This window comes from Pleuronectes platessa, chromosome 11 (genome assembly GCF_947347685.1).
Source record: "Pleuronectes platessa chromosome 11, fPlePla1.1, whole genome shotgun sequence".
NCBI classification, from domain to species: Eukaryota; Metazoa; Chordata; class Actinopteri; order Pleuronectiformes; family Pleuronectidae; genus Pleuronectes; species Pleuronectes platessa.
In genome coordinates this window covers 14,633,565-14,657,024 of record NC_070636.1, presented here as the reverse complement: position 1 = coordinate 14,657,024, position 23,460 = coordinate 14,633,565, and the positions used below count along the sequence as shown (strand labels likewise).

Sequence of the window (23,460 nt, the reverse complement as noted above, 5' to 3'; positions counted from 1 at the left end):
AGTTATAACCATATCTATATTGCAGTGGGAACCCTCCTACCCTTTAACCACTTTTTATTGCTGCAATTGACCTACGCTCTCCCACCTGCAATAAGGAAGAGAGCAACGCCTGCACACACCCTGAAAGTGTATGTGCACACAAACACACATGCATCCAAAAACTGTCTCGCACAGAGCCATATCTCATTACCATCCTCCTGATAGTGCAGCCAGTGGGTGTTGCAAGAGGAGGAGGGAAAGAGAGAGAGAGAGAGAGAGAGAGAGAGAGAGAGAGAGAGAGAGAGAGAGAGAGTGAGAGAGAGAGAAGGAGGAGGAGGAGGACAGGCAGAGAACCAGAGCGAGCGTTATAGAGAGGGACAACACTCAGCAACACAACAGGAGATCCGCATGGGAACAGCAGCTCACTGGAAAAGAAGAGGCACAGGAGATATAGAGGCAGACTAGAGGAGGTGGTGTGCAAGACATACGTGTCAGAGCCTGAGGAACTGTAAGTGTGTGAGTGGGTGTGTGTTTGTGTGTGCGCACGTGTGTGCTCTCCCGAGGCCGTGGCAGCCATGGCATCAGAGGCCAGCGCCCAGTCCAGGGTGATGTTCCAGGCAAAGGACAAAACAGAGGAGCCGGCTCATCGCAAGCTGGGCAAGCTGACGGTCAAGTACAACCGCAAGGACCTGCAGAGGCGGCTGGATATTGAGGAGTGGATCGACGGACAGCTGCACCTGCTGTTTGACTGCGAGGTAGGGTGGTACACTGTGATGGGTGCCTGAGGAGGTGAGGTGCAGGGTGCATGGGAGGCAGTGAACTGCTCAGAGATGCCTGTGGTGGGCCATCCATCATGTGTGAGAGATCACAGCGACCTAGAGGAGGAGTGGGTGGGAGGCGAGTGGCTGCTCTGTTGCGGCTGCAGTCTTTGGCTCAGAAGCCCTCATGTGTCATCATCCCATCAGATGGTGTTTTCCCACACTGATGAGATAAGACTTGCCAAGATACGATGGCTAATTACATTCATTTGAAAGCCTGTTGCAACCCTAATGACTCAGCTCTTACATCACTTTATACACAGGGTGGCAATATGGCTTTACACAGCGTGAATAAATGATATTTACATTCTAGGATCGGTAACAAACGAAACAAGCACCAGGACATTTTCACTGTAACTTTGTGATATCGTAATAAAGAAGTGTTAGAAAAACTGATATTTAATGTTGGAATGCACATTATATGTAGTTTTATAATGTTTTAATAGTGTGTGTGTGTGTGTGTGTGTGTGTGTGTGTGTGTGTGTGTCTGTGTGTGTGTGTGTGTGTGTGTGTGTGTGTGTGTGTGTGTGTGTGTGTGTATACTTGTACATCTTTGTGAGGGCCATTTTGAGCTCAGAACTATTAGAGCAATGACATTTAAACATTAAGTCTTGTTTTTAGGTTTAGGCTTAGAATTAGGGTTTAGGTTAGATTGTGTGTGTGTGTGTGTGTGTGTGTGTGTGTGTGTGTGTGTGTGTGTGTGTCCTTTCTCTGTTTGCAGACATAAAAGTTACTATACTTAATTGAAAATATATACACCTAAATACACATAATAATATACTTTGATAGTGTCCCATGTATTGAGGATGGTTTTTGATGATAGTGATGATCAGAGAACTTGACTGTAAATAAACATATATGCTTTACGATAGGGTGTTGTATTAACACAGTACATGTATGAACACAAGAGTCATGACATGGAAACGTGCTCATTATTACTATAGTCATCTTATTTAATGGCCTTATTACACACATGGCTGGGTTTGTTACATATTTAAGGGGTTACAGCGAGACGTAAGCCATCTCCCACACACAGCTCAACTCTTCTGTAGAGCGGGACCCAATCCAGTTATGTCAGAGGCTCCATATTGATTCGCTTGGCATTCTCTGAGGGGAAACCATGGCAACAGATGTCCTCTCGCCCACGTGAGGCAGCGGCGGTGCGCACAGAGGAATTGGGGGTTTGTCTGCCGAGGAGCACTGGGCTTCCTAATGACGCGGCAGATCGGATGACAGCGCCGCCTCCAGTTCATGGCGGAGACGACAAGAGTTCAGAGTGTCTCTCAGTTGTGTCTCAAACCAAACGGAGAGGAACCTGTTTCATGGTCTGCAGCCACCACAATGTCTGGTTCCCTCTTTCACTGCCAACGTGCCTTTTGACAAAATGGTGTATAGTGTGCTGATGCTGCAGAGAGGGCATGCATGTACATTCATCTGACTGTGGTGATAGCTCAAGGGATTTTTTTAAATATTGTGCACACTTTTTGTTTTTACAATTGTAATTTATGCCTGTGACGGAAAGAGAAGGGATGAGTAAATTAAATGATTGGAAACCAGTACATGAAGATAACAAAAGCGGATCTGATGTCTTTTTCTGATTATTCTTTTGATCTTGAACCAAAAACGTGTGATTAGGTCACATTTGTAGCCTTTCATGCTCTGACTCTGACATAAGTATTAATGTGCAGCACATGCACAGCGCAGATAAAGTGAATGTGCATGTACAATCTACAATAATTGACATTTGCATTAGTCACTTGTGTGGAATCAGTCTTGTCCATGTGCACTGGCCACTGTAATGAATTTTGCATCGGCTCAGGGCAAGTATACTCTGTGTCTTCCGCGTGGAAGCATTTATCAGTCCCCGGTGTCACCGCCTGAATTATTAAACCCCATCTCCAATTCATACAAGTAGTGCCTCGGTCTGGAGCGGCCGTCCTCTTTGCAAACTTCACACGATGTGAGAAATGTGTGGAAAACTGTTCTCAATATTACAACATTTAGGCCTGTGTGTGAGGCAGTGTTGTGCATGAACGAACGCAAAAAGAACGCGTTCAATCAACACGTTCACTTTTATGAGAACGATGAACTGAACGCAACTCAATGACAAATAATGAATTTGAACGGTGAACACGTTGATATTGTAGCGTCCTCGCGTATAGACGACAGGAAACTTCTCTCTTTATGTGTAACTTTATTAAAGTCCAACGAACACGACACGCTTCTTGTTCGTAGCTCTGACACTCCTCTCATCCACCACTGTATTCTTCACTCCCCTTCATCATTCACCCTTGATACGCCAACTCATCAGCCAATGAGAGCCTGGCATCCCACAAAACCCTACAGCCATTGGCCTAGAACTTTCACGTGCCCCACCCCTACCTGTTCACTGACCCTCGGGACATTTCAATACTTTCTCCTCTGGAGAGACGCTGTCTAAATCGAATGCTTTCACCATGTCGTTGCTCAGTGCCCGTAAAATGTCCGCGATTTAGCCTAACCGAAACCAACTAACTAGACTTATCACTACGTTACCCATCACTCATGGCACACATATGCAGACCAAACAAGCAACGTATTCCAAGTGTTTTCTTCTCTGGCCAGTGTCTCGGCTCCGTACCACACAACTTGGTAGAAGGAAGCTTCATGGATCAGAGATGAACCTCTGTTGAGCCGTATAGTGAATGAATCTGGAATCTTCTCTCAAAAAATATTTCCCCCCGAACTCGGCTGTCAAATATATGTAGTAAAGTAGAAAATATTTTCTCTGAAGTGTTTATCAAAAGCAGCATAAAATGACACCAACACACACACGATAATTTGTCCATCCACTTAGAGTGCTTAGTTCTGGGTGGAAACCATCAGCTGAAGTGGCCTAGTCGGTAAAGCTTTCGGTCTAGCGACAAGGGTTCGAATACCATTCATTCCCATTTTCAAGCTGGCAATATGTTAAACTTAAAATTGGCAGGACTTCTCCTATTAATTGCAAAGTATCTTACACTATGTTTATTTAAATTAATTAAATATAAAAACAGGAAAAACTTTAATTTAATTAAAAAAAAAAAAAAAAAAAAAAGCTGCGCGCGCAATTCCTGCGCATTGGGCTTCTGCGCAGGATGTGCGCACGTGGTTTTTTTTTTTTTTCCACATTTAATTTAATTAAAAAATATATATATTTAATTTAATTTAAAAATATATATATTTAATTTAATTTAAAAATATATATATTTAATTTAATTAAAAAAAATTATATTTAATTTTATATTTAAATTTGTTTATTAGATTTCATCATCATTTCGCCGCGCTGGTTCAGGGGTAAATGATGCTGGTCTTCACAGGTGACTGACCTACGCAAGCCTGTAGCCGCCACCCCCCCACAGGAGATTATGTGCTTGTGTGTGTGGCTGCGGCGCTTCCTGGTTCTTCCCGGCATTACGCTGCCGGTGCGAACAGCCAAAGTATTTAACATGGGCGAGGAAAGGAGGCGGAGCGCTTTTCACAGCGCTTCTACCTCCGGTGCGTCCCGGGGTTAGAGGATGATGGTGTGACGTTAATGTATTGTTTTACATTGCATGTGTCACGTCGTGATAAATCAATCTCCTATGTCGCCTGTACCAGGAGCCGCCCCTGTCACTGGTTATCTTGGCTCGCTGTCTGGCCGGTAACCAGCCGTCCGGACCGCTCCGTCAAGGAGGAGGAGATGTTTCTTTACTTGGAATGCGGCCACTTTATTTCTCGGATATACAGCAGGAGCAACACTCGCTTGGTCCTCCGTCACTTCTCTTTATAAACACACTTTTAGCGTATTTTCCCACAATACCCTGGTGCACTACGTCACACACTACAAACTTTCCTTAAAGGGGCAGGCAATATCTGCCACACAACAGCTCTCGGTCTCATACACAGATGGCAAGAGAAAGCAGAGACGCAGACTCAGCAACTACATCCGAGATCCGATGCACCTTATTATTATCTGAGGGATTTTTACACACTGTCTGATAAACATTCCGACAGTAAAGGCAAGGGGTAGTGATGGATAAGGTTTTCTTTAACAAGTTAAGTCTTTCATTCTCACTTTCCACCTTAAAACTATGAAATGAACTGAAATATGAACTAGTTCAGAATTTAAATGGTGAACTATGAACGTGAACTATTCATGTTTACTTGTATGAACTGAACTTTGAACTAGTTCATGAGAGTAGTGAACTTGCACAACACTGGTGTGAGGAGTAACTCAGAGTCTGGATCAGTGTTTCCATACTCAACATTTACAGTGAATACCTATTTTATGGAAATAATTGGAAGAAACTTATACGATTAAATTAACTCAAGTTATATAGTGTAACCGCAGCATTGTTCTGAGTTTGAGTTTTTAGAATTTGTCCAATGCTTTCTAGAATGGACGGTTTGAATCCTCTTTTGCCTGTTGAAACTTTCCCATGTCATAGTGTACAGATAATGAATATTATGATGTTGTAGCAGCTCGTGCCTCAGGCAGGAAAAGGGAAGGCTACGATAAGTCAAACACAGCTCGGGCATCTTCTCAAAATAGCAACACTTCCTGGGCATGGCTTCCTTCCTTTACATTACAAATAACAGAGGTCCAACCTGCACGTGATGTTGATGTTTTGTTGATGAAAGGTCAGTGGATTAATGTGTATACGTAGAGAATAGATCTGTAAACCAAAGCTTTTATTGCTTCACATTTCTGGAAATAGCGTGAATTTGATTATTTTTATCTGTTAAGCCAGTTAGTTTACCTTAGCTTAGCGTAAACACTGTAAATGGTGAGAAACTGCTAGCCTGGTTATATCAAAATATATCTCTAAAGCTATTAAGCTTAGGGTGCGTTGAGACATGCACTGAACTCTGGATCCTCTGGAGTAATATTTGTATGTGTGAACACAAATGTTCAAGTGAGAGCTTCTGGAGTTTCTGCAGAGATTCTCTTACTGGCCTCCCTGGTATAAAGTTTGCAGAAAGTCTGAGGGAGCTGATGCAAGAAAACAGCAGGAGATTCCCTGTAGAATTCATAGGGAGCTAGAGGGGGTGGTGGTGACACGTCTAACACACGGCAGACCAAAAAAACTAACATGATTCACTGGGGGGCATAAATATAAATATTCAGTTCAACAGTTTCGCAGCACTAGAAGGCAGATTGACTGATCTGTCTTTGGGCAATTTTCGTAAACGATGGAGTTCCCTAAACAAAGTGTTTCTCCAGTGCAACAAGACAAAGTAGAATAAATGAAAAATGTTAGGGAGTTGTGTAGAAAATACATTTAAATGATCACACTACCACTGGGAGTGCAGATAATCACTCCTCACATGATAATAAGGAAGTATTCCTGAATTATAAATTGCAGCAGAGGTCATCTTATCTCGACTAAGCCATAATGCTTATTATTTAGACTGCATCTGCACTGCTCTCTGAAAAAGAGAAGCTCTGACAACCACTTTGATATTCATGGATTCCAATATTAGTGCCAACATTCATTTTAGCTTCAGTCTGCTGGTTTTAACTTCAAAAAGTGCTGCTGAGACACTTCTGCCCAGAGGCCTCATTAAAATGCTATTTTCCTCTGACAATGAGGGTAAATCTCAACAAGCTAAGGATTCTGACTGCATACATTATGAAACAGTAACTGGGAGGGTCATGCTAGTGGAAACGTCTCTCATTGATATTCAGTGGTGCTCTGCATGGACCTGCAGTCACAGAGTGGGTTTAAGAGCAAAGTAGATGAAGGCGCCGCTTGTATATTTTGAAGTTTATCAATTTTTTACACTTAGAGCTCATGTAGTATTGGATTTATTCTAAAGGCCTACTTACTAGACAAGGAGCACTATATAAGTGTGAATATCAGCCAAAAAGCAAATGAACACCACCACAATATGCATCAAATGAGAGCAATAATGTACTGCCAAGAAAATACATATTTTGTAAATAAATCTGCGTTTTTTCCAACTAAGTATATATGGCTGCCAATTATCATCCTACAAATGCTAATGTCTTATATATAGCTTTCAGATATCTATAGGTTTGTTTAATTTATTTTTAAAAAAATGGTTTCAGGATATTCTGCTCTCTTCTACTCTATTATTCTATTCTATTCTATTTATTATCCTATTTTTTGTCACACTTCTTGTGTCTTACTCTATTATTATGTATTTTGTGTGTTTGTTGTGTGTGTTTTCTCTTGTCATTGTTTCATTGAGCTCACCAAGACACATTCCAATCAGATCAGGAGATATGGCAATAAAGTAGTAAATCTTGAATCAAGCTGCATGTTCTATACTAAGAAATCACGGCATTACTGCTAAAATGTTACATAGGCAATGCATCGTAGCTGCAACTGGCAAAAAGGCGGGTAGATTAGAATATTCTGCACTTTATCAAGCACACAAAACCATACAAGTATAGCGCTGTATCTCACCACAGCCCAACAAATCGGAGGTGGTAAAGCAAAACCCACACAGAGCAGAAATGCACAGCATGGAGTGAAAAAAGAAACAAAGAGCCCTGTATGCATCCCACAGACATCAGCAGAATCACATGGGGTCCACTCTGGCAGCGTGTATCAGTTAGAGAGGACACAGGGGACTCTGAAGGTGGGTCCATCTTATTCCGCCACTCAGCACTCCAACATTGATTAGTTCTCTCCTCATCCAGAAACCTGCTCCATCCCCAGCAGCCATGAAAACTCCCCAACCGGATAATATTCCTCTTAAAAAGTGGCACCGCTTGACAAATATGAGTGTGCTTGTGCTGACTCCCGATATCTTCAGGATTTGTACAGTGAGCACTCCTCATTCCCTCTGAAAATGTAGTTTATAGGTGTGGATAAGAGCGAGCGACATGAAGTGATTACTTTGCTATATTAGCTTTTTATAACTTGGGACTCTGAGCCCTCTTATTTTTAACAATCTTTACACAAGGTTACACAATCTTTGAGACAGAAACCCAGATCACTATATCCCAGTCAATGCTGTCCATGAGTTTGTTTTTTATTTCCCGACCAATCTGTGATTAAAATATTCTTCGTAAAACGTTTGAAAAGGAAATACACTGTCTCTGATGTACAAGCTACAGTGTAAATGCCAGCAGGATAAACCATCCATGTAATGTGATGGTGGCATGTGGCAAACACGGTCTCCTTTTGCCTTCGCGCCTCAGCGCTCTTCAGCTTGACTCATCATCATCAATCAAATCATTGGTATTTGCAATTCTTCTGGAAGAAAACTGCATTTATTCCTGCAATACAACCTTCAGTAATAACACACACTGAGGTGATAAAAGTAAGGATTTGACCCTTTTTAAATGTGACATCCCAAATGGTTATATGCCGCTGTGCAGCAGAGAAATCCCTGTCATGTCACATCCCATCCCGGATCACTTCTTTCACTTTCTTTTCCTTCTCAGTGACTCTGCTCAGTAGGTCTTACCACCATGGGTGAATGGATGCCAAGAGGCCCACTTAATACAGCCTAATTTGCAAGAGCTTTTGACGCATGCATAAAGGCAGGCATGAACATTCAAGTTAAAGAGGATTATGGAGGAATATTCTGTTGAACTTATTTCTCTCTTATATTTACCTCTGCTCTCACAGGAGGAGGAGATCCCGGAGTTAGAGATCGACATAGATGAGCTCCTGGAGCTGACAGATGAAGGCCAGAGAACCCGGCTGCAGGTAAGACTGTGCAAGGGCAAGTTGCCCTAACATATTTATATATTATTTAGTATATTATATTATATTATATAGTTATTTACTACCGAGGCTACTTAATGGAACTGGGCGGCAAAACAGCAAACAACTGACATAGTCCAGGGGCGGATCCAGGGCTGGGGCAGATGCCCTAGCTGAAATCTGATTTGCCACTGTCTTGTCAGTAGTCTTGCTTTTATTAACTAGTCACTGTCTAACAATAATACAATTTAAAAAAAATTGTTTTGTAAGCTGTTTTGAAGAAAACAAGGGAGGAACAACAAGGAGCAATTTTCTAAATATATTCAGTGGTGTGTGGCACAATATACAAGGAATGACTTAAATGTGCACCTTACAAATAATAAATAAATAATTGGCCCCTCTGTGTAAATTTTAATGGTCCCTTATGTAGAGAAGACCTAGATGTGCCACTGCCTGAGACCCAGGAGTCAAACATTCTGGCCAAAGAAGTTGCTCATTTAAACATCATGTTCCTCTGTGACACTTAGGTGAACACCCGACTATTCACTATGTGGGGTAATAGCGTAACACTTGACCCTTGCTGGAATCCCATGTTTCAATGTTTGCAGTGAAAAAAGCAGTATCCAGCATTGTGTGTGAGCTTGTTCTTTTTGTTTTGTTAGGAGCTGTTGCAGGAATGCGGGAAGCCAAAAGAGGTGAGACCAAAAACATGCACGACTTATATGAAATAAAAATAATCATTCAACTGAACTAAAGAAATATATTTTCTTTGTCCTCTTCACAGGAATTTATCAATGGCCTGCTCTACAGGATAAAGGGTCTACGTAAAATGTCAGGTCCCTTGAAGAAATAATTTTAGGTCAAATAAATTATTGAGACAGTGCGTGGCTTCTTTATCTTCCCATCGACCGAGGAGGTTAACTGTTGGGACGCCAGTACGTGCAGTTCACGTTGTGGGATCTCTTCCCGGGTCGGTATCAGTCTGACACAAGAGCAGTTGGGTTTTGAATAGATTGTCTTTATTATTATTATTTCACCTTCATGTATGGACTGCTAAAACATTTTGTTTCCCATTAACCAATAATGCACATGAGATAAAAAGCTGTTATGCCTATTACTCAGACAGACTGGGCTTTTTTTGTTTAAGACTGTACATTTTCATTTGCCTATTTATGTACATAAATATTTTTGTTCTGATGACAGTGTTGTAAGTTAAAATAAAAATTGATCATTTTCAAGACAAGGCTGTTGATGAATTGTCAAGAGGGTTAAGTGTGATTCCACAAGCACAGGCGATCATATGACTGGCCAACAGGTATCAGAAATTATTCATCCTCCTTATACAAATAAATATTGACATGTCCATAACATCAAGCAGTTTAAAAAACATTGAAATATACTGTTACTGCTCTAAAACACTTTAGAGGAGGATAATGTCGTACAGTCCTGACTTTCAGACGGTGTTCCCAGAAAACATGGGTGTGTTGTGCTTTCAGCGGTGATGGAGACAAAGGGGACGTTGACATGTCAAGTCCAGGAGTAAACACAGTGCAATCAGCAGCAGGAGGGTCCATTAAGTATGGGTCCATTATCCTCCTCATCCATTTCCTGTCTGTGGAGCGTGCATGACAAGGCCAGAAAAAAAAAAAAGGCAAAAACAGTAACGGCCTCGCTGCAAACCTTAATGGAGACAAGCCCCCAGAGGAGAGTGTAATTATGGTTTCTCCTCAGCTAGACAGTAATGCATAGTGATGAAACTGCACTCTGGCCATCTCCCTGACACACACAGAGGGTCTCTTGGCCGAGTGGCTCCATTATAGTAATTTGCTATGTCCGACCCCCATTTCCACTTTTGCTTCTCTGACCTCCATACTGTAATATGCTACACGTCCGACAAGACCTGCCAGACGGAGACGCTTTTGTCTTGTAATGATAACTTTAATCCCCAAAAAGATGCTTCAATGTTAAAAATAAAACTGCTTCCCCTCCGAGGCATGACAGCGCTCTACACTTGTGTTTCCCTCCTAATGAAATTACAAACAAAGGACAAGAAGGGCGATACTCATGTCAGACTCACAGCCAAACATAGATTACAAGACTGACTGCAGTGCCTGCCAAAAAGATAACAAAGCCCTCAGTAATCCTATTATACCGACTCCTCTATGCGTCTTCAGTCTAGAGCTGACAGTAGGTCTGGGACAGTCCATCATTCCAGATGAGCTCATGACGTGTCTACCTCCTCTCTCTGTGATGTCAATTACAAAAAAATTATGATAAAATGTGCAAAGAGAGACTTAGATGAGCCTTTGTTGCTTTTAAGAAGTGGCACAAGTGACAGAAAAAAAACCTAAAGCTTCTTATTAAGTTGGACAGGGTGAGAACTTTTCTGTGTGCAGAAGCTGAATAGTTTTTTTTTCTAAAATACAAACACTGTCTACCAGCATCTGTAAGGTTAATTACCTCTATTCTTATACATTACAGAAAAATAAGAGCTATCTTCCACTTATTATATATCTTATATCACATATATATCCATTGTGTCTTTACCTACTCAATTAATCTAGATCAGTGCTTGCAACTACAGAAGACAAATGCTGCTTTCCTGTATTTATACCATGTTGGACAGATAAGATGAGATACGTTAAGAGTTTAAAATTTGCCATTCTGCACTGCTTTAGATAACATGTAGTGTTTCTATCTTTTTTTTTTTACAATAATAGGTCACTTAAGGCTAAAGCACAGCTCTAAGGATGATGACTGACAAGAGCCTGATAAGGCAAAAATATCTGCAACACAGTCCAACTATCATGTCTTTCTCTTCTTCTTTGGCGCAGTGTAGTTAGTGGTGCGATGCTCCATCCTGTCATATTTATCATGGCCTTCCCTGGGGAGATAATGGGAGTGTAGATTGATAATTCATCACAATAAATACTTCATGGTCATGCTGCTTAACAGTATGGCAGCAGGCTGCCGACAATGTATCTGGGTCTTGGTACACATTTCAAAACACAGGCGTCTTTTCTTTGGCATCAAGGTTAAGATTTCCATACAAAGCTGAGTGGAAAACCAGAGCTTTTGCAGAGCTTTTTTTTATCAGTTTACCTGAAGCATCGGTTGCAGTAAATGTCTCCGTCACAGGTGTGACAGCGAAGCGTGGCATCTTGGTTACAGATGCAGCACCATGGAAGTTCCTCCTCATCGCTGTCTGATGGCTGATGTGCTCCAGCCGCTGCCGGAATCCTACTCTTTGGTTGTGGAGCCTGTGTTTTTAAAACACACCAGGACAACCAGGGATTAAATGTTATTCTGTCTAATAGTATGAATATATTGAAATTTGCTGTTGTTCAGTACCTGTTTCTTTGATGTCTTCTTCTTTTCTGTGTTCTTTGGTCCACACTGTTCTAACGGAATGTTGTAGCCACTGGCTTCATCCAATGCAGCTTCTTCTGAGAGCTGGAAAAGAAAATCTGAAAAATCAGTATTGTGCATAGTTCACATTACAAGTAATTAAAATGGCAAAATAGCAGCCCCTTGTGGTCGTCCTGGTTGATTTGAGTTTGCTGTCCATGATATTTAAAAGGTGTGATATGTACTTAGTAACACACATTCATGCGCTAGTTTCATTATCATCATGTTAAAATATCAAGTTCATTTAGCCTTAAGCCCCACACCTGTTTCAAAACTCTCTTCACAGATTCTTCCTCAGTCTCCTCCTCACTGTCTGGAAGCTGGAAGTCCTCCATAGTAACTACAAATGACGTGGGAAATAAACATTGACAGGTTTCTGATACACAAGCACATTAACACTATAATCAATGCAACAATGATTAAAGCTCTTATGGTATATTCTCATACTGAGTTACTATTAATAAGAGATATGGTAAAGAGAGCAGTATGTACCTTTTTCTGGGTCCTGCCCCTTCAGCTGGGCCAGTCTCTTGGCCATGTGGAGGATCTGATCCTGGGAATGCTGCTCCGTCCTCAGCTCCGCCATGGCCTCCTCCAGCAGACGGGCCTTCTCAGCCTCCAGCTGCTTGTTCGCATCCTGCTGCGCATCCTGGTTCTCCTCCAAATTCTCATCCAGTATTCCCCCCTCCCCCTTGTTGAGATCGTTCATACGCCCATCCACATCTGCAGGGACAAATAAAGGTCTTAGCCTATTTGGAAGATCTACAGAGCAGCTGAGCAAAGTGTCACATTAGTTTCCTGATTCAACCAACTGACAACGCAAAATTATTACAAATTGATGTGGTCATTGCATAAGGCCTGTAAAATGATTAACTGAATATGTGTAAATACAGTGGCAAGAGGAAGATCTTACTGCCCTCTGGATTTGAGTTCTGGTCATCAATGGCCACTTCCTCTGTCATCTGACTGAGCAGATCATTGGCTTGTTCAGTCTGAGTCCTGCCATCTGGAGGCTGGTGCACCTGAGCAGATGAGCCCACAAGTACGGTTGATTCAAAACATTTACAGGGTTTATGCAGGTTTTAGAAGGTTAAATTGAAGTATATTTAAGAGCATGATAAATTAAATGTATGTCGGCTATTGGTTATCAGTTCCATGTTTTTCTTGTTCGTAGTTTTTATTACAGCATGCTCATATCTGTATCATTGAGAAAGAACCACAATACACAGATACATTTAAAGTATGTCTACAAAACATTTATCCTAATAAAATATTTCAAAGCATGAAAGAAGTAGCATTAAATGAATATTTAAATAATTAAGAACTACCTGAACACACTAAAGACCTCGTCAGAAAAAATTGAATGTGTTTAGGAATTTTTAAGAACTAAAATTCAGATAATGACCCAGCAGGAACGCCATATTTAGCATTTAACACTGAGCCTTGCTGCAAAAGGCCTATGAAGTTACAAACAAGTATTGAGGGGTTGATCTCACTGGTGGAGGGGCTTGAGATGGTGGAGGACGACCCCTCAGAGCTGCCACACGATCCTCCATCTCCTCTGCAGAAGGCACTGGCCGGCTGGAAGCTTTCAGAGCAGCGAGGCGAGACTCAATCTCCTTCTCAGAGGGGACAGACTCTGAGGAAAACATAAAAAGGCAAAAAAGTTACTTCTGCAAAAAAGGTAAATTATTATTTCTACAACTGTGTGTTCAAATTTAAATAGTAGCTGCTAAAGATCAGATTTTCTTACTGGGTGCAGTGTCTTCTTTGAGCTTCTGAAGTCTGTCAGCAATAGCCTGATCTTCTTTACTCAGGCCTTTGGTTGGTATTTGACCTGCTTTGCCGAGTCTGCTGCCTCCATGTGCAAGAGGCTGCGACGACTGACCCTGCTGTTTGCTCTCCAGCGCTGCGACACGTCTACGGAAGAAATATGATCCTTAAAAATCACAAGACTGCTGTGTTGACAAAGTGTCTCTTAAAAATAAACAGAATCTCATGCACTGACTTTTTGTAATTCTCAGGAGGAGACCATCTTCCAGCACTGTTCTGAGACTCCCCACTAAATAAAGAGGAGACGGTGGACAAGCGGGAAACTTTAAGCATCAGAAAACCACACTCGTCTTATGTCATCCTGCATGGTTTCACCTTTACCTTGTCAGATTGCCATGGCACTGTTTACACACCTTCTGCTGGGTGTTGCCACAGCGAGGGACCACAGCGTTGAACGTCAAACAGCCGGAGCAGAAGGAGCGGCCGCAGTTCTTACAGCCCAGCTGGGTGAACAGCACAAGGTAAATCACACTGTGTCATCCCTTGCATAGCGTTTCACTGTGTGTGACTGATGGAAGCTAACCCCCTTACCTCCTTCTTGAACAGGCTGAACTTTGATGCACAACAGAAACAGCGGTTGTCCATGTCGACACGTGGAGAGACTCATGTGACAGGCGGTTTGAATGTTTCCGTAACTACTGTCGTGGGTAAATATGCGACTCACACTCTACGTACGATCGTTAAGCAGCTAGCTAACTGTTTCCAACCTGTCAGTGTCGCTGCGATCAAACCCGGAATTGAACCGGAAGATGCGTCGCGACACGTCAATATCCGTTTTCCGGTTTCCCCGTCGACCAATCAGCTTTCTCCAAAGTCTCTGGCGGTCCCCGTTCAAAACAGAAGATCTGACCGTTCAAAAGCGAGTCGCGCTGCAGCTTTGTACGTGTGGTCGAACCCGGAAAAGAGACAACAGAGGCTTGTAAACGGTATGAAAAGATATGACTTAATGCTGCAATTGTTTTTATTTATTTACCCTCGACTGGTAAATCACGCTGATGTTAAGAACGTCAATGAAACCCATCGAGCGAAGAGCACGTTAGCTAGCTTGTGTGTTAGCTCCCCAAGTCATGGCCTCACTATCGTTAGCATCCCCCTCAGTCTCTGTTGTGACTGCACTGTTTTGTTTCTGTGCTGCATGTTATGACATGTAAGAGAATATGATTTTACCTCTTGGGATTTAATTTAAAGTCCCGTTTTGATTCTGTCATTGTTATCCCCCTGTAAGTTATATATAGTATTATATAGCCTGTTATGTCGTGAATCCAAACCCGTTTTCTGTCCAGTTTGCAGACTCGTGCACCAGTTTAAACCCAGAATAATAACAATAATGACTCTGTTAATGAGTCTATAGTAGACTGTTTTTATCATTCATGAAAATGCATCACAGTGCAAAGTACATAGTTAGACATTTTAAAAGAGGCTTCAAGTTAATGGAAATTAAAGAATAAGTGAAGTAACAGTGAATAGAAGAAAGGAGACTTGATGTAATGTCTTCGTGGGTCCCTCCACCACAGAAATGTAGATAATGCTTCGTTTAAATCATATAAAAACTGCAAATCTCCATACTGGAGTAACAGGGACCAAAGAATTGTATTGTCTCGTTTAAATTGCTATAGCTATTATGAAAGGCACTTATCAAAAGTAACTGTTGCACTTGTTTTCTTTTTTGTAGAGATCTTGTTTTCATTTCCACGATGGCAGAAGGAGATGTGGAGTGGGAGCTGAGCAAAGAAAACATCCAGCCCCTGCGGCGTGGCAGAGCCATATCAGCCTTACACCAAGCCCTGAGTCAACAACAGGATGGACTCAGCTTGGCCATCAACCAACAGAGACAGTATGGATTAGCTTTAATATATTGCAACTGGGTTGGGTGATCATAACCTCTTCTGAATACTTCTTTCTCAACAGTTTGCACATATCCATAGAGATTTTGTGACTTTTTGTCTCTCTAGGGCCTTTGAGGCGGAACTGCGGATGTATGAAGGAGATGATCCGCTTGATGTTTACGATCGGTAAGCGAAATATGGAAACAGTAGAGTGCAGTCATACGATTTGCTCTTAAATCTGAGAGGTTCTATTTGTTATACTGATGTTCTGTCTTTAACAGGTATATAAAGTGGACAGAGCAAACCTTCCATCAGGGAGGAAAGGAGAGCAACCTCGCCACACTGTTGGAACGGGCAGTGACCAAATTCACAGATGAAAATAAATATCACAATGACCCTCGATATGTTGACCTCTGGATCAAATTTGTAAGTAACATTTAACCCTTGGCTAGTTTAGCTACTTATACCTGACAAACGAATGCGTCAGTAATAAATGTTTTTGTGTATTGTGTGTCTTTAGGCAGAGAACTGCACAGAACCCCTGGAGACTTACAGTTACATGCAGGTGCAGGGAATAGGAGTGACTCAGCCATCCTTTTACATTGCTTGGTCTGAGGAGTATGAGAATCAAGGGAATTGTCTCAAAGCAGATCTGGTCTACCAGGAGGGATTCAAGAAATGTGCTGAGCCGCATGATAAGCTTCTACAGTTTCACAAGTATGGATCAATACAATACAATTTGAAATAGATAAAGGTCTAGGCCTGAAATTTTACTTTTGTTCCTTGTCGTGAGAGTTCACATCACAATTTACTGTCTTTTTATCAAAGGGCTCTGCAGGCCCGTGTGTCCCGACAGGTGATGATGGATGTTGAGAAGGGGGAAAGTGATGATGAGCCAAGAGAACCTGAGAGAGTTTCTCTGGTCGACCTCAAACATAGAGGGAAGAAAAAAGCCACTGCCCCCATCAACAGAACTGGGGCTGCAATCAGAAGTAAGTGACTACTTATCTAAATTATACCTTTTAATATTATTAGATAAGATGTTTGATTTCAGTCTTTGATGGGGTTTTTTGTTTTTTTTTAAGATATTTCTGGAGGCTTGCGGTCACATGGCGCCCCAGTTTTGGGCAAAGTTTCAAACAGCCGCATGGTTGTCTTTGATGAAAATAAGACTCAAAGTGCTGGTCCATCAGAGCCTAGACACGAGTCCTGGATGGCTCCTCCCGCTTCAAAGGCAAAGGAAAATGAGCAGAGACCAGAAAGATGGTGTGATGTCAAGGTATGAGACAAGCACATTTTATATTACTTATTTTAGTGAAGTATAATTCATCCCTGTGAGTTTTACTACTTTAATGTTTTTATCTACCATAGATGCCCCAGAAATCAAAATATGGACACACTCTTATGGCTCCACCGCCTCCCAAACCCACCTTCCAACCCTTTGTGGAGGAGTCAGACCAGCCTCCAACAATGTGAGTGACAACCAGAGTCTAACATTTTGATTTATATCTTTTTTTAAGGTCACAAATGCAGGTTATTTTTCTAAGCACAACAGCAAATATTCAAAATCGATTATATAATCAAAATGGCACAGTATTAAATATACTTTCTGACGGACAGAAGTCACTTCCATTGATTAAAATCCGAAACGTAGTTAAAGGTGAACACCAGAAGGTTCACAACAACTCAACTTAAATGTGGAGACAGTGGTTTGCAACCATCAATATACAAAATCCTACGGAGGACAATCTTTGGATTTTGTTCAGTAGATTACAATCTTGCTCACTTAAGACTTGGGTAATCTTAAAAATATCCACCCAAGTGATCATGGCCTCATGTTCAGAGCTCGAAACAGCCATGTCTCATCTCACACCCATAATGTGAAGATATGTACATGTTTATGCTGAAGTAAATAAACCTCATTGTATCAGTTTGCCCTCTTGTGGACATTATGCTAGAAAATAGATATTTAAATGATGCGTGTGAAAGAATATTCAAAGGTAATTATTGGTATATTTTGAAGCAACTTATAGATATATGGATTTCTAACACTGAAATTAATAAATCAACAATTTTGATAATTAAGTCTGCTACTTCCTGTTACAATCTCTTAATTGTTATGATTTGCTGCTTTCCTCTGTTAAATACAAATCTGATATTTTAGGGCAGATGTTTAAACAAAGTTATTGCTTTGAATTTGTCATTTTTGCCTTTTTAAAAATTATATAAATCTTTAAAAGAATAATAAATTCATTATTCAGTAGTGGGAACATGTATTAAGCCCTCTTTGTGGCTTGTTTCTGAGATAATTCCTTTATTTAAGTGCATAATTCCTTCCCTCCTTTAGGACTCCGTGTAAGATCAATCCAGTGGTGAACACGGTTTTATCAGCACGTAAGCCGTGCAAAGAAGAAACTCCTCTAAAGAGGCTCCAGGAGCACCATCAGCAGCGGAGAGAGGCAGAGACGGGAAAGCCACAGGAGCAGAGCATGTACTGTAAAGAGCTGCTGCTCAGCGGGGCCACTGAATTCTGCTTTGAGGAACTGCGTTCTGAACGCTACTTCAAAAAGATGGCACATGAATCGCAGGAGGTCAGAGGGGAAAAGGATCAAGCTAATGCCGGGGCCACAAACTGAGCATCTACAGAGACTAACCATTCGATTGCTCCATTTTTCACGGAATTCCCTTCATCTTGACTTTGTCTGTAACTATCATGTTATTACTGTTTTGCATTTTGTGTGATCCTGTTGTACATATTTTGTGGATAAGAGCTCCAGTTTCTCAGAATAGTAAAAAGATAAAAGGGTTTAAGATGTGTAGAAACCTTTCAAGCTTAAGATGCTATTTTGGTTGGGTAGGATTCATTAAATATAGAACAGGAAGACAAGGAAATGGAAACTCCTGATTTGCAGCAACACTACTGAGTGTGTGTGAGAAAACACTTCAACAAACAACATCTGCTTCACAGTAGTTACATGGAACAGCATAGAATTGTATTTTATTGTGTCTAACTGTGCTGCAGAAATACTAAGTTGTTCCTAATTTGTCTTTTAGTCCATTCATCCTTTTTATTTTGCTGAGGTATTGTTAAGAACAGTGCGTTTTACAAATACTGCCTTTTAAAGTTTTAGTTCTTGGTTTGAGCAGATTCTCAGCTCAGTTCCACCACATTACAAAGATTTGAGCTGATTCAGCTGAGCTTCATGTCTCAACGTTCAATAAACCTGTTACAATGTCTGCCTGATGACTAGTGGGATTGTTATTTGTCTGTTTTTAGGCCGAGGAGGATTGTAATAATGCACTGTCAGCAGGGGGCTTGCAAGGGAAAGCGTGGATTTCGTTCCTGGTAATGGTGGTTGGATTACTAATGAGGCGCGAGGACAGTTTGATGCTGGGTGTAATCTGTCGCTGAAATTAAAGAGTCAACGTTTGCTGCCAAGGGTGAAAATAAACTGCAAGTAAAAAGACATAAATGCCTTTATTGCTGTTTGTTTTAAAGGGGTTACTTCATTTAACTTTATCACTGCGGGCGACACTTGAGTCTTTGAAGAAACCCCAGTATTTGGCAGGCACAAGACTTTTATGAACAAATCTTGCATTCAGCTGACCAGATGTTAATCTTTGCCCAGGAGAGGTAACTTAGAGGCTCGTAACTTAAGTGGTGTGAATAAACCTTAATGGGTTGCGAGGACGGGCTCCACTTCATACACAGGCAGCTCACACTGACGAATGGCTGGAAGATAGGTGCTTGGCTCATTAGCAAGTGAAATCTCCCCTTTGCAGTTGTGGGCAGAACAGGACTGCAGCTTTTCCCTAAGAGGCCACTATCCTGATGTACTAGGACACGGCGCTGCTGCTTTTTACAGGCACGTGGAGCAGGGGAGGAACAGACTTTAATCTCATACTGGAAATATGTCACAGCCAGCCAAGATCCGCTCAACTGGTGAGTTCCCAAACTGTCTACTTTAAATTTGGGCTTAGCACTTAAGAGCAGCTGAAATTCAGTGATAAATGATAGGCAACATGATGCACTCACACCATAATAACACAGCATAACCACATTATAATGCATCCTCTATAGCTCGCTATTTGGCAGGACTTATTAAAAGCTCATCCCATGAAAGCAAGCAGCCAGTGTCTCCGCGTCAGACGGAAAATCCATAGCTCTCTCTCTCTCTCTCTCTCTCTCTCGCTGCAGCAGAGAGATGGAAGGAGTGGGCTACCTCTCCTCCATGTGCTCTAGGCAGGCCCTCAGAGAAGAGTCCAGCACTGTTACTCCGATAGACAGGAACATTCAGTCATTGCTGTTGACCTATTTCTGCAGCTTTAAACATGCACCAGTCAACAGAGCGTTTTCAGACCAAGCTTTGACTTTTTCATTTTGTGAGATGCCCTTTGCTGCAACTCAGTCCAACACATGATTTTATTGTGACTTTATTGTGTTCAACTCTGCAGGCACAGAAGAATGAGACGTTTGTCGTGATACTCGGTATGATCTAGCCCACGATTGTATTGCATGATAATTTGGATTTAGACATTATTTTGACTTTAAGTGATGACTTACATAGGGCTGCATACCAAGGGATTTAGTTTGAGGAGGCAGCATTATTTTAACATCATCTAGCGTATTTCTAAACTCCACCTGTCTAATGTTCCAATATTAGTGTTGCAGCTAACCTCACTAAAAGGCAGTTGACTCCTTTCACGCTGGCAGTAGATCAGCTTATCTTTCTGTTTGGTCGGCTGCTTGCTTCCTTGTACACCAGTAAAATGGATCTGTCGCTTAGGTGATCTTCTCAGTGACTGACTGACTGTAGGTCTTATAATTTAAAAAATAGTGAAAGTTATGATTTACATCTTATTTGGTAAGTCATAATTTAACTTTTTATGATAGAGCTTTGACTTGATACGTGAAAATTGTGACTTTCCATTTAAAAATCATGACTTACAGTGTCATTCACATTTTCCTTCTTTATCAACTATGTTTTGTCTGATTTGGGCAGATGTGGGCTTCCAGACGTAACGTTATTGCTGAGCAAACAGGAGAATGATGCATTTTGTTGTCATGTCTTCTCCAGTTGTCTCACTCTGACAGCGCTGACATAGATTTATAGGTCATCTGGAAATGTCAGAGGATTAAAGGAAAAAGCTGCATTTGCATCAGCTGTGTAGGCTGAGCCCTGATAACCCCTGGTGTAATCCTCACAGATTCACCCTAAACAATAGAGTGAATTGAAATGCAAATAATTAAGGCAGTTTCACTTAATGCATCCCCATGGCTTTCCTATTAATGACACTTTGGTTTAAAACTATTATTGTCATTGTAAAACCTTTTACGTCCCAGTTTTATTGAATGGAGTGTATGTGGGGGGGGGGGGGGGGGGGGGGGGTGTTCCTATGTGAAGTCGATCAATTTAAATAAACCCTGAGTGAACAAAACACATAGTTACAATGTTTCGCAAATGTGATTCACTGTTGAACCATATACTGTAGAGCCACAGCAGTAAAACGCCTGATATTACCCTCTTTCACCATCCAAACAACCCACACCCAGACAGCCCACACCCAAACAGCTCACACTCATCGAGACATGCCTCTACAAGACAAGAGAGTATGAGTCGGTTAAGTAGATGTAGATGTTGACCTCATATCCTGTAATCCTGTACATTGCAAGGTAGAACCTTTGCAGATGAAACTGTTTTTTCCAGCACATCCCACAGATGATTGATTGGATTGAGCTCAGGGGAGGTTGGAGGTCAAGGCAACTTGAACTCGTTGTCACGTTCCTGACCAGTTTTGGTGGTGAGACACATTATCCTGCTGAAAGATGCCACTGCCAACAAGTAATACTACACATGGTCTGCAGCAATGCTTAGGTAGGAAGGCACATGTCAACATAATATCCACATGTATCCCAGGACTTAAAGCTTCCCTGCAGGACATTGCTCAGGGCATAGCAGGTAAACAACGTACACAGACCCTGCTGTCCATGGATGTGTAGGAAAAAGATTCATCAGATTAAGTCGCCTGCTTCCAGGGTCCAGGTCTGATGGTCATATTTCCATTGTAGGTGCTTTCGATGGTAGACAGTGGTCATTATGGACATTCTGACAGGTCCGCAGCAACATAGCCCCATACGCAGGAAGCTGCAACGCACTGTGGTTTCTGACAGCTTTTGTGCTACAGCAGCTCTGGACCACATGGGCAGGCCACACACACACACATCAATACATCAGGTTTCCACTGGTTAACCTGTGGACCTTCTGTGGACCTTTAACCATCTACCAGGTGTTTGGGAGTAAGAACTAACTCATCACCCTCTGCATAATTTATCCCACCCCTTCAAAGGGTGCCAGTGTAACAAGATAATCATCTTTTTCGCACTATTTAGTGGTTTGAATGTTGTAGCCAGTCAGTGTAAAAACACACTGAATAGGATGGACGATAAAATGGATGGGGGTAGAGGTGATAGGGTGGGTTGTGGAATACCTGTTTAACTTTGCCCAATAAAGTTTGGAAAAAACCCACAGTGGATATGTGTTATATATATCACACACCAAAACCGAAAAAAGAATGTGATTGATTTTAATTTGATCCCCAAATCGCTACAGTGTATTTTAGCCAACGATGCAATATTTTGGACAAGCAATGCCCTATTCTCTCGAGCAGAGAGAAACAAATATTGTAGTTGCTTATTGTTTTGAAAGGAGATCTTGTCCCTCAGTGAACGTGTCATGACAGTGGTAGAACTGGTCCAATAATTGACCTTTTGACCTCGGTCCACTTCTCCTTCACACGGACTGACCACAAAGTACATCCACAGCTCAGACCACACAGGACTGTGTTAACCACCTCACTTTTGCATGTGAAGACACAGATTACAGGATCGTTTACTGCTGCTCGCCGCCCTGAACTCTAAAGAAATCAGGAACATAATTCATGCGAGGCAGTGAAATAAAGCCACGCCAATAAATATCTGAAACAATAATGCTGAGGGTTGAGAGGGAAAGAGAGAGACTGGTCTCATCTGCCATCCCACCAACAGGCAAATCTGTTATTGTACTGCAGATTGGGTTCAGTGGAGCCTCTATTCACTTGAGTTTGATTTAATGTGTGAGGACGAAGATCATCACTTTAGCCTGTTTAAGTGCCTGTGCCAGCATCACTCTCATATCACACGCCATGTATTACATGTATGCCCCAAATCTGGCTCGCTCTGCAAGCCTTTGCTGCCTGACTTGACCCTAATACATTTTCCTGCTTTGTGTCTGGTCGTAGCTGCTGTATGAATTATTCAGGAAATGATTGTGGTGGGAAAGAGAGGGGAATGTTTTGAGTCAGATTAATGTGGATGTTGGACTAGGTCGTTGTGACTTCAGTTTCTTGTGCCTTCGTCCCCTCTTGGGGTCACGGTGGTGTCCCAAACCCGATTGCACCCTCTGCAGAAATAGCCCCCCCCCCCCCCCCCCATACAACACTCACACAAAAATAACAAACCCCTCCTGCCATCTGCCAACCCTGACCCTGTCATTGCAGGGATAGTACATTTGACTGAACAGCAGCACACTGGGCAAATACAGCACCCTCTCACCTATCACCCACAATGCACATGTAGAAGAGACATGGGGCGGGGGTGAAAGGTGTTCCAGGTGATGTGTAGAGGAGCTCTTCTTTCCTTACAGTCACTGGAAACGAGCTCACAACACACACACACGCGTACACACACGCACACACACACACACACACACACACACACACACACACACACACACACACACACGTACACACGTACACACGCTGCTATCAATTCCTTTGCAGCCCAATGAGGGAGTGGGAGGAGGCGGAGAAGGAGAAGGTGGGAAGTGATAAAGAGAAAAAGAGGGAGGGAGGAGTGTGTGTGTGTGTGACAGA

At 41.9% G+C, this 23,460-nt stretch overlaps 3 protein-coding genes across 4 annotated transcripts; 2 read left to right on the top strand and 1 right to left on the bottom strand.

Annotated features, from left to right (window-relative positions):
- Nucleotides 1-291: 291 nt before the first annotated feature.
- ppp1r14d (protein phosphatase 1 regulatory inhibitor subunit 14D) lies at nucleotides 292-10,424 on the top strand. Its single transcript, XM_053433965.1, has 4 exons — nucleotides 292-734; nucleotides 8,405-8,485; nucleotides 9,145-9,177; nucleotides 9,267-10,424. The coding sequence occupies exons 1-4, from the start codon at nucleotides 555-557 to the stop codon at nucleotides 9,333-9,335; spliced, it is 363 nt and encodes a 120-aa protein (XP_053289940.1). The 5' UTR covers nucleotides 292-554; the 3' UTR covers nucleotides 9,336-10,424.
- zfyve19 (zinc finger, FYVE domain containing 19) lies at nucleotides 9,480-14,486 on the bottom strand. Of its 2 annotated transcripts, none has more exons than XM_053433962.1 (11): nucleotides 14,255-14,486; nucleotides 14,045-14,166; nucleotides 13,899-13,952; nucleotides 13,644-13,810; nucleotides 13,387-13,529; nucleotides 12,804-12,912; nucleotides 12,383-12,613; nucleotides 12,154-12,230; nucleotides 11,834-11,935; nucleotides 11,585-11,742; nucleotides 9,480-11,366 (listed from the first exon to the last, which is right to left on the bottom strand). In XM_053433962.1, the coding sequence occupies exons 1-11, from the start codon at nucleotides 14,306-14,308 to the stop codon at nucleotides 11,288-11,290; spliced, it is 1,296 nt and encodes a 431-aa protein (XP_053289937.1). In that variant the 5' UTR covers nucleotides 14,309-14,486; the 3' UTR covers nucleotides 9,480-11,287. The 2 variants fall into 2 exon arrangements, with proteins under 2 accessions (XP_053289937.1, XP_053289938.1); XM_053433963.1 differs by having other exon boundaries at nucleotides 12,807-12,912.
- On the top strand, nucleotides 14,092-18,786 carry bub1bb (BUB1 mitotic checkpoint serine/threonine kinase Bb). The gene is made up of 10 exons (XM_053433964.1): nucleotides 14,092-14,184; nucleotides 14,270-14,649; nucleotides 15,396-15,557; nucleotides 15,676-15,735; nucleotides 15,831-15,975; nucleotides 16,070-16,266; nucleotides 16,378-16,541; nucleotides 16,635-16,828; nucleotides 16,921-17,021; nucleotides 17,897-18,786. Exons 3-10 carry the CDS (start codon nucleotides 15,418-15,420, stop codon nucleotides 18,183-18,185), a joined length of 1,290 nt encoding a protein of 429 aa, XP_053289939.1. The 5' UTR covers nucleotides 14,092-14,184; nucleotides 14,270-14,649; nucleotides 15,396-15,417; the 3' UTR covers nucleotides 18,186-18,786.
- Nucleotides 18,787-23,460: the final 4,674 nt, after the last annotated feature.

Bases quoted from the DNA above. Each gene is read 5' to 3' on its own strand.
- zfyve19 (XM_053433962.1), bottom strand. From the start codon at position 14,308: ATGGACAACCGCTGTTTCTGTTGTGCATCAAAGTTCAGCCTGTTCAAG. The intron at 12,913-13,386 runs GTGAGATCAACC...TCATCTGCTCAG, and splicing joins CATCTCAAGCCCCTCCACCA to GTGCACCAGCCTCCAGATGG. The intron at 11,743-11,833 runs GTACTGAACAAC...TTAAAAACACAG, and splicing joins AGAAGACATCAAAGAAACAG to GCTCCACAACCAAAGAGTAG.
- bub1bb (XM_053433964.1), top strand. From the start codon at position 15,418: ATGGCAGAAGGAGATGTGGAGTGGGAGCTGAGCAAAGAAAACATCCAG. The intron at 15,736-15,830 runs GTAAGCGAAATA...TGTCTTTAACAG, and splicing joins CCGCTTGATGTTTACGATCG to GTATATAAAGTGGACAGAGC. The intron at 15,976-16,069 runs GTAAGTAACATT...GTGTGTCTTTAG, and splicing joins TTGACCTCTGGATCAAATTT to GCAGAGAACTGCACAGAACC.
- ppp1r14d (XM_053433965.1), top strand. From the start codon at position 555: ATGGCATCAGAGGCCAGCGCCCAGTCCAGGGTGATGTTCCAGGCAAAG. The intron at 735-8,404 runs GTAGGGTGGTAC...CTGCTCTCACAG, and splicing joins ACCTGCTGTTTGACTGCGAG to GAGGAGGAGATCCCGGAGTT. The intron at 8,486-9,144 runs GTAAGACTGTGC...TTGTTTTGTTAG, and splicing joins GCCAGAGAACCCGGCTGCAG to GAGCTGTTGCAGGAATGCGG.